The 9,189-nt window shown below is 42.8% G+C and overlaps 1 protein-coding gene across 2 annotated transcripts; it reads right to left on the reverse strand.

Moving 5' to 3' along the window:
• Positions 1–490: 490 nt before the first annotated feature.
• LOC119562357 lies at positions 491–5,047 on the reverse strand. 2 transcript variants are annotated; one of them, XM_037875519.1, is made up of 2 exons: positions 4,884–5,047; positions 491–1,006 (listed from the first exon to the last, which is right to left on the reverse strand). In XM_037875519.1, exons 1-2 carry the CDS (start codon positions 4,966–4,968, stop codon positions 738–740), a joined length of 354 nt encoding a protein of 117 aa, XP_037731447.1. In that variant the 5' UTR covers positions 4,969–5,047; the 3' UTR covers positions 491–737. The 2 variants fall into 2 exon arrangements, with proteins under 2 accessions (XP_037731447.1, XP_037731448.1); XM_037875520.1 differs by having other exon boundaries at positions 4,908–5,046.
• Positions 5,048–9,189: the final 4,142 nt, after the last annotated feature.

The raw sequence follows: 9,189 nt of genomic DNA on the forward strand, positions 1-9,189 counted from the left end.
AGATTTGAGTAGCCCTAAGGACATAAAATAAAAGTATAGCTAAAATTCATAAATAATTTTCGGGGAACTTAAAAGCAAGCTAAAGAAATATTGTTATATTTTATTTAAGAAAGGTGTCTAAAAGTATGCAACAATATATTTTGTTTTGAAAATACCTATATATTATTTCACTGCATACTCTTATACACCTTTTATAAGTGTGACTTTTTTTTAAAAGCTTCAAAGAATTCGATTGCTGCGAAACAATTAAGAAGATGTGTCTGAAAGTATGTGTTTGTGGGGAAGACAACAAATATGCCACCCTTATATTTATAATTAATAACGCACGAATAGGTTATATTAAAATGTATAGCGTTTATTCGGAGCGGCAGACGGACTGTGAATGTATAAAAAGCTTGGCTCCAAGATCTTCATATAGACATATGCAGGCTTACAAAGTAGTTGCTGAATAGATAAGCGACAGCTTTATGGGTATAAGAAAGAAGACGAAAGATAAGCAGAGAGCTATGCAGGTGCCGTCGTACACCTATGCGCGCATGACTAGGCGCTGGCGATCTGCTCCGAACATACTCCCCCCGTTGGAAGAGGTAAGGTTCCAACTATCTCGGAATCGATGGGCAGAACGGCTAGCTTGGCGACGGCTCTCTTGATCAGACCCGTAGCTGTACGGACCATAGCTACTCTGATGACTCCGTCCCCGCCGGGTATGACTTCTTGGATGCACCCAAGCTGCCATCTCAAGGTGGAACGTTGTCCTCCTTAAGCAAAACTATGCGTCCAATCTTGATGTTAGACGTTTCGACGCGCCACTTGCTCCTCTCTTGAAGTAGGGACAAATACTCGCTGCTCCACCTTTTCCAGAAATGTTGCTGCATCTGGGTAACCCGCTGCCATCTGCTGAGGCGGTCTTCGCGGAGATGAGTAATGCCAGGCTCAGGAAACTTAGTGTAGCTGGAACCCTTCAGGAAATGCGCCGGTGTTAGCACCTCAAGGCTTTCAGCATTTTCTGAAATTGGACAGAGTGGACGGGAGTTAAGGATGGCAGAAATCTCATATGCAAGAGTTCTTAATTCATCGATGGCTAAAATGGATGCACCGACGACTCTGTAGAAGTGAAATTTAGCTGACTTCACAGCGGCCTCCCATAAAACCACCGAAGTGCGGGGCACGCGGAGGGATGAACTTCCAATCGATCCCATCAGCTAAACAGACGGAAGATATCGATGCTGTGTGCTGCTCGCTCAAAAAGAGCTCTTTCAGCTCGGCAAGCTCTCTCTTTGCACCGACAAAGTTTGTAGCATTGTCGCTCCAAATGGTACGCGGACTGCCTCTAAGGCTGATGAATCTCCTCAGCGCTGCGATGAAAGAATCCGTCGTAAGATCCTGGACCACTTCCAAATGAGCAGCCTTCGTGGAAAAACAGACAAAGACGGCGATATAGCACTTGTGGGGTGCCTTATTTCTGGCCTCTGCTTTATGATAGAATGGCCCACAATAGTCCACTCCTGTGGTATGAAACGCTGGATTAGGCTGCACTCTATTTGCGGGAAGGCTACCCATGACGTGCTCCCAAGTAACAGGCTTCATTCGGAAACATCGGACGCATTTGTTGATAACGCTGGCGACGAACTTGCGGCCTCCAATCGGCCAGTACCTTTGCCGTAATGCGGCAAGCAGCGCCTGCGATCCTCCATGCAAATATTTCTCATGATAATAAACGATGATCGCCTTGGTGACTGGATGATCCTTGGGCAACAGTATCGGATGCCTCGTGTCGTAGTCCAAGTTTGCGTTCTGAAGCCTTCCACCCACGCGAAGTAACCCATCGGAGCCGAGTATAGGTCTAAGCGAAACCAGCTTGCTTTTCTGTGGAAACGGCTTGCCCTGGCTAAGAGATCCATACTCCTTCGCCAAGTTAACCTGTTGGATGCTCCTCAGAAGAAGTACAGTTCCAGAGTTGATCTCCTCCACCGAAAGTCTGGCTCTGCAATTTGAAATAAATCGATAAATGTATGCAAATACGCGCTGCAACTTATCGAAAGAGTTGAGGAATTTGCAGTTTGATGAACTGTCTATGCAAACGGCCCCAATTAGAGCCACAGAACGGCGCTCTGGAAGATCCTTTACTGAGTCTAGCAGGGACGGCCAATTTGACGAGCTTTGCAGAAGGAATGGAGGCCCGTTAGCCCAAAGGGAATGTTCCAACAATTCTCTTGGGGTACATCCTCGCGATACGACGTCTGCCGGGTTCAAGTTTGTAGGAACGTGATGCCAAGACATGTCTTTCGTCATCTCCTGAATTTTCGCGATTCTGTTTGATACGAAAACGTTAAACTCCCTCGGAGGTTGCCGAATCCACGCCAACACAATGGACGAGTCCGACCAGCAATGAAAGGTGCAATCGAAATCTATGGCTTCCTTGGCGTTTACGATTAGCTCAGCCAATAAAAGCGCTGCGGAAAGTTCTAATCTTGGAATTGTTAAGGCCTTCAATGGAGCTACCCTTGACTTGGCACAGAGCAGATGGACTTTCGATTCTCCATTGGTCTCCGATCGCAAGTATAGACACGCTCCATAAGCTGACATGCTAGCATCGCAGAATCCATGCAACTCAACGGAAGCCCTTGGTTGCAGTACGAATCGTGGGAATTTTAAGTTCTGTACGACCGATAACTGTGAGGTCAACTCCCCCCATGACGAAAGAATGGGCTCTGGCAGTGCATCATCCCAATCCACGTTCGCACTCCATAGAAATTGCAAAAAAAATCTTAGATTTTGTGATAATAGGAGTTATTAAACCGAGTGGATCATAGAATTTGGCAATCGTCGACAATGCAACCCGCTTAGTGGGTCGTTGATTGGTTGGCAGTTGAGAAAAATGAAATAGGAGCTGATCAGAAGATGGATCCCAGACTAGTCCCAATGCCTTGGCGACATCCGATCCATCGTGAAATTTGATTAACTGCTCCTTGTCGCATTCAGACTCTCCCTTCAGGGCTGCTGACTCATTCGAACACCATTTCCGAATTGGAAAGTGGCCTCGCGACAGTAGTTCCTTCACCTGACGACGAATTTCTCTCACCTCCTCAACTGAGTCCCCACCAGATATTAAATCATCCACATAGAAATCTCTACGAACAATTTTTGCTCCAATAGGAATGATTCCTCCTCATCGTAAGCGAGTTGATGCATGGCTCTTATAGCCAAGAAGGCAGCTGGCTTGGTTCCGTAAGTCACCGTGTTCAATTTAAAAACACTCAACTCTTCCGTGGAGCTTTCTCTCCAAACGATGCACTGCAAGAAATCATCCGGGTACGAGACACGCACGCAACGGTACATCTTGCAGATATCCCCACAAAGAGCAACTTTAAAAAATCGAAAGCGAAGCAGTATATTAAAGATTTTTTGTTGAATTGTTGGTCCTGCCAGAAGTAAGTCGTTCAGAGAGCTACCAGAAGTTGTTTTAGCAGATCCATCAAAAACGACACGAAGCTTCGTACTCGTGCTCTCCTGCTTATGTACGCAATGGTGGGGCAAAAAGAATTGTGTTTCTGGCGGTTCCTTAGTTACAAGAGACATGTGACCTAGATCGATATACTCCCTCAAAATGCTGAATACTGTGCTTTCAGGGCTGGGTTTTTATCTAATTTAGCTTCCAAACTCTTGAAACGACGACGAGCCAAGCAATAAGAATCACCTAAAGATTCGAATCCGGAGGTGGTCAAGAGACGAACAGAGTATTGGCCGTTTCCAAGTCGAATGCAATTTTCAGTAAAAAGTTGCTCACATCGCAAGTCTTCCGACAACAAAGATGGCTTAGACGAAGTGAAGTCCTCAATTTCCCAAAATCGCTTTACAATGGCGGAAAGTGTGTCATCGGAATGATCAGCTGGGTCCTTGATGCTGGCTTGTAAAACCGACTTATGAGTTGGCATGTTCGATGATAACCCTCCAGAGACTATCCAACCAAGCTTGGTGTTCTGAAGAGTTGGCAAAGCCCTATCCAAATGAATTTGTCCCATAGAAATTATTTCGAAAAACAACCCAGCGCCGAGTAAAAGGTCAATTCGTTGTGATTGATTGAAATTAGGGTCAGCGAGTGAAATGTTTTGCGGTATCCTCCACGATGTTGCATTTATATTGAAATGGGGTTGATAATCAGTAATACTGTGAGTCACAACCGCTGTGAATGCCGCACGATAGCTTGCATCCCGTGATTGCACAAGAATATCGACAGTCTTATCAGAGATCATGGAAGATTCTCCTATCCCAGAAATCGACGTTTGCGATCTTCTATGATTCAAGTTTAGTTGGCTAGCTAAGCGAGAGGTTATGAAGTTTAGCTGGGAGGCCGAATCTAAAATTGCTCGGCAAGGCATGAATGCTCCAATTCTATTTCTAACGTAGATAATAGCAGTTGGAAGCAACACGTAGTCGATCGGCAAAATATTTAAGGTTTTGGGTGGAGGGCTTGGTATATGATGATCAGGATGCGATGATGTATGCGAACATGATACTAATGCTGATGAAGTAGATGGTAATGGCTGAGAGCTCGAGGATGGATCGCATGATGGAGATGAAAATGAGGTTGATGTTGCGGATGGGTCATGGTTCATGTGTAATAATGAATGATGCTTCATGCGACAATACTTGCAGTGAGTCGACTTGCATTGCTGCAAACTATGCCCCTTGCGCAAACAGTTGAGGCAGAGGTGCAACTTCTTTGCTTCTCTATATCGAAGATTCGGACTCAAATTTAAAAATCGAGAACACTTTGGCAAATAATGATCCCGTGCATCGCAAAATAGGCATGTCAAATGATTTGAGTTAGTAGCAGAAGCAATAAGTGTATTTTGGTTATATTTGTGCAAGTTTTTTCCCACCTGCTGGCCTGGTGTTTGAGTTACCAAGGCTTGATCCAAGTTTTCCATCATCCTGCACCTCTTTTCCAAAACGATTCCATAGCATCCCAGGTAGACAGCTCAGTGATTGACAAATCCTCTTCCCATTTTTCCCGCGTCCTCTGATCCAGTTTCCGAGTGACGATGTGAATTAAAAGTCCATCCAAATTTGTTGCGTATGGCCAGGGTTCGAATTGCTCGCAGATGCGAATTCATGCAATCGCTCAGCTCCCGAAGACCCTTCGAAGATCCCTTCTCGACACCCTTTAAACCGAATATTGCCTGTACATGTGCCTGAAAGTGTAAAACTTTATTATCAAATCGATTAACCAGCAAATTCATAGCCTTTTTAAAATTCGCATTCGAGGGTTCGAGCGAGCGTATGGTTTCCAGAGCCACGCCGCCCAAACTCGAACGCAAATATTGTAATTTTTCAATGTCGCTTAGCTCATCATCATTTCCGATGACCGTAGTGAAAGTCGCAAGAAAATCCGGCCACTCAGAGTAGGATCCATGAAAACGAGCAATTTCCAAATTTGGCAACCGAGGCTTCCTAGATCGAAAAGAAAGATCCGCATTATTAGTGATGTCAATAGATGTTGAATTTGCAGCGGTTGAAGCCGGCAATTGTGACTTGCGATGAGCCGCCAAGCCTCGGTTTAGTTTCGCCTTCACATCCATGAAGACTTCAGCAAATTCAATCCGATGGTCGCTTGAGATCTCTGCAAAATCCAGTCTTTCCAACGATGTCTGCGCAGAATCAAATGCCTGGTTTAAAGAATTGATCCATTCCATTCGCGCCAGCAAATCAGCTTCGTCAAACTGATTAACCGCATCAGCGTTTAAATAACATTTCATCGAGCTCATTTGCCGCGAAATAGATTGGGCTTTGACTCGGTAGTAGTCGACGTCACTTGTGGATTCATTTTGAGCCCGAACCGAGTTTTCCGTATCAGACATTTTTCAATTACGAGAATGGAAAAAAATGAAATGAAAATGAAATAAAATAAAATGTCCGACCGCGTTAGAGGCACAAAATACCGTATACCCTTTGCCGCGAAAACGTGAAGGTTAACAAGCGTCGCCGAGATGCAACGGAACCTTTATCTTGGTTGTTGTTGTTCTTGTCGATAAATTGCCTGCCTAGCAACAGCGGATTATGTAACTGGCAAACGAATGTATGTATGGCTATATGTACATATATATATGTAATATGCGCTATTAACAAAGATTAAATGCAATTCACTTTGTTAAGAATTATTTGCACAACACAGTTTTAGTGTTTTTCACAGCGCAAAATGTACAAAAAATCCAACGGCCGGCTGTGCACTTTTATATGCACATATGTATGTATGTATGTTCGTATGTTTGTGACCGAATGCACGAAAACGACAGCGAAACAAAGCGTTTGTTTAAACTATATTAAACAATCGCGAGACCGAGTTGCAGACTCCGATAAAAACTGCTATCACGTCGGGGTCACCAAATGTTTGTGGGGAAGACATCAAATATGCCACCCTTATATTTATAATTAATAACGCACGAATAGGTTATATTAAAATGTATAGCGTTTATTCGGAGCGGCAGACGGACTGTGAATGTATAAAAAGCTTGGCTCCAAGATCTTCATATAGACATATGCAGGCTTACAAAGTAGTTGCTGAATAGATAAGCGACAGCTTTATGGGTATAAGAAAGAAGACGAAAGATAAGCAGAGAGCTATGCAGGTGCCGTCGTACACCTATGCGCGCATGACTAGGCGCTGGCGATCTGCTCCGAACAGTATGCAACTAATATATTGGATAGTTAATACACTTTCACTGCATACTTTCAGACAACTTTATAAGTGTGAGGGTTCTTTAGCACCTCTAAAGAACTTGACTGCTGATTGACAATTAAGATTTAATTAGCTTTATGCACCCTATTTTCCCCCCGTGTACAGGTGCATTATCGGTCGAAAGTGTGCCATAAATCCTGGGCAGCCAACAGCAGGTCCAGCCGCGAATACCTTGCTCCGGGCTCTCCAAGCCTCCAAGGCTCCCAATCCTCCAATCTCCCCCAGCTTCGGGATCAGGCAAAGGCGAGTGACGGAGGCCAAAGGCGGAGGAGGTTCTTCTGGGGGCTGGGGGCGGGGGGCGTGGCCGGCTACAAAGTATGGCGAGGCGAGGCGCCATATTGTTAGCAATTCCGTGTGCATACTAAGATGGCAGCCACCGCACCGCCGCCCAACTGCTTCTTCATCTCCCTCGACGCCGTTGTGTTTAATTTCTTTTTGCCGCCGCCGCTGCCGATCCGCTTCTGCTTCTTCCACCCTTTGCTGCCTTTGCGCGCGGCATGCAAATGAAATGTCATAAAAATTGCAACTCGGCAGCGGCACGGGCAGCGACGTCAATGTTGCAGCTGCCACTGTTGTTGCAGAGAGAGAAAAAAAGGGGAGCTATGTAATAAAAAGCATACTTTGTTAGAAACAACATTTATTCTAATAATTCTAATAATAATCTAAAAAAATTATTCAATTCATGAAAATAAAGTGTTGCATACTTTTAGACACCTTTCTATAAAACATTTCCGTATTTATGTTTCAAATTCTACCACCCAGAAATTAGGTGTTTAGAAATTATTTTTAAGGCCCCCATAAAGTCCCCCATAAGAGATGTTTGTTTTTATAACTTATGTTTGTTGTTGAAATTCGTTACAAATGAGTATTAATAACAATAAATAAATAATACAATAATAACACAATTTGTACTTTTGTGTACGTAAACAAATCTGGCTATTTAAATCAAAGTCTTCATTTTTAGTCCCTGAAAAGTGTTAAATTCCCGCAACTGCAAAATAAAAAAATTTTTAAAAGGCAATACAAAAATATATTTCTATAGTGTGGTTCTTTTTTATAATTAAAAAGGAAATAAAAAAAATCAAGTGACGGAAACAAGAATTTCAGAATTTCTTGTCTTTGTCTTTTAAATATTTTCATATATTTTTTGAAAAAAAACCTATGGTAAAATCCATTAAAAAAGGAAGCATAAATCGATCTATTTTAAGCATTTTATCCGAGGAACTTGTTCCAGAACCAAAAAAAGGTTAAGGTCTACCCAAATTTTGCCCGCGCCCTACTAAGTAGGTTTTTTTTTGGGCCGAAAGTAACTATATTTGTAAGTTTAATTTTTAAAAGACTTCTGGGACTTTCACTTTAAATGCCAGAGATAACATTTCTTTTATAATAAATAAAACTTATATATAACGATTACTTTCGGTCACTCGTTTATATTCTCGTCTAGTTCTATTTTTTTAAGACTAATTATTTTTCCAATACTAGATGCAATCGCTCAGGCGTGGCAACCTTTTTTTGGATCTTTTATTGGATTGACGAGACCAATACATTTCAGTTAAAATTTTATATTTAGCATGTAAATTGGGGCGCCACAGGCTTAGTCGGTTTGTGGGCGTTAGAGTGGGCGTGGCAATATTTTTTTTTGATCATTCGATAGGTATTGACAAGACTAATACATTTCAGTTACAATTTTTTATTTAGCATGAATATTGTGGCGCCACAGGTTTGGTCGTTTGTGGGCGTTAGAGTGGGCTTAGCATATTCGCGTAACAAGCTTGCGCTGCATACACGGCTACGGAATCTAAATTTGAGATCCCAATTCTCTATCTTTAATAATTTCTGAGATATCCGCGTTAAAATGTACAATTTTTTGAAGATTGTGGGCGGATTGTGGGCGTTAAAGTGGGCGTGGCAAAGTTTTTTTTTGGTCAATCGATAGGTATGATAAGAACAATACATTTCAGTTAACATTTTTATTCTAGCATCAAAACTGTAGGAGCCACAGTTTTGGGCGGTTTGTGGGCGTAAGAGTGGGCGTGGCACTCTGCTGAAGCAAACTTGGGCTGCGCAGGAATCTCAGGAATCTCCAGAATCTGTAGTTCCGAGATCTCAGCGTTCATACGGACAGACGGACAGACCGTCAGACGGACATGGCTAGATCGACTCGGCTAGAGATCCTGATCAAGAATATATATACTTTATGGGGTCGGAAACGCTTCCTTCTGCTGTTACATACTTACCGACGAATCTAGTATACCCTTTTACTCTACGAGTACCGGGTGTAAAAATATAGAAATTAAATAAAACTGTAAATATATTTTGCTGCTACGCGATGAAAAGGTGCTTAACTTGTGCTCTTTTGCTGCTTAAACAAGCGCTCAAAAGGGTGCTCAAAAAAAGCTCTCAATGCGTGCTAGTTTTGAGTATATACTAGATTCGTCGAAAAGTATGTA

Source organism: Drosophila subpulchrella, unplaced genomic scaffold, assembly GCF_014743375.2.
Source record: "Drosophila subpulchrella strain 33 F10 #4 breed RU33 unplaced genomic scaffold, RU_Dsub_v1.1 Primary Assembly Seq427, whole genome shotgun sequence".
Classification (NCBI taxonomy): Eukaryota; Metazoa; Arthropoda; class Insecta; order Diptera; family Drosophilidae; genus Drosophila; species Drosophila subpulchrella.

What these genes read in the sequence shown, in the direction of transcription:
- LOC119562357 (XM_037875519.1), bottom strand. Translation starts at nt 4,968, where the DNA reads ATGCTATGGAATCGTTTTGGAAAAGAGGTGCAGGATGATGGAAAACTT. An exon ending in CTCAAACACCAGGCCAGCAG is followed by an intron (nt 1,007 to 4,883) that starts GTGGGAAAAAAC and finishes GTCCAATTTCAG; the next exon opens with AAAATGCTGAAAGCCTTGAG.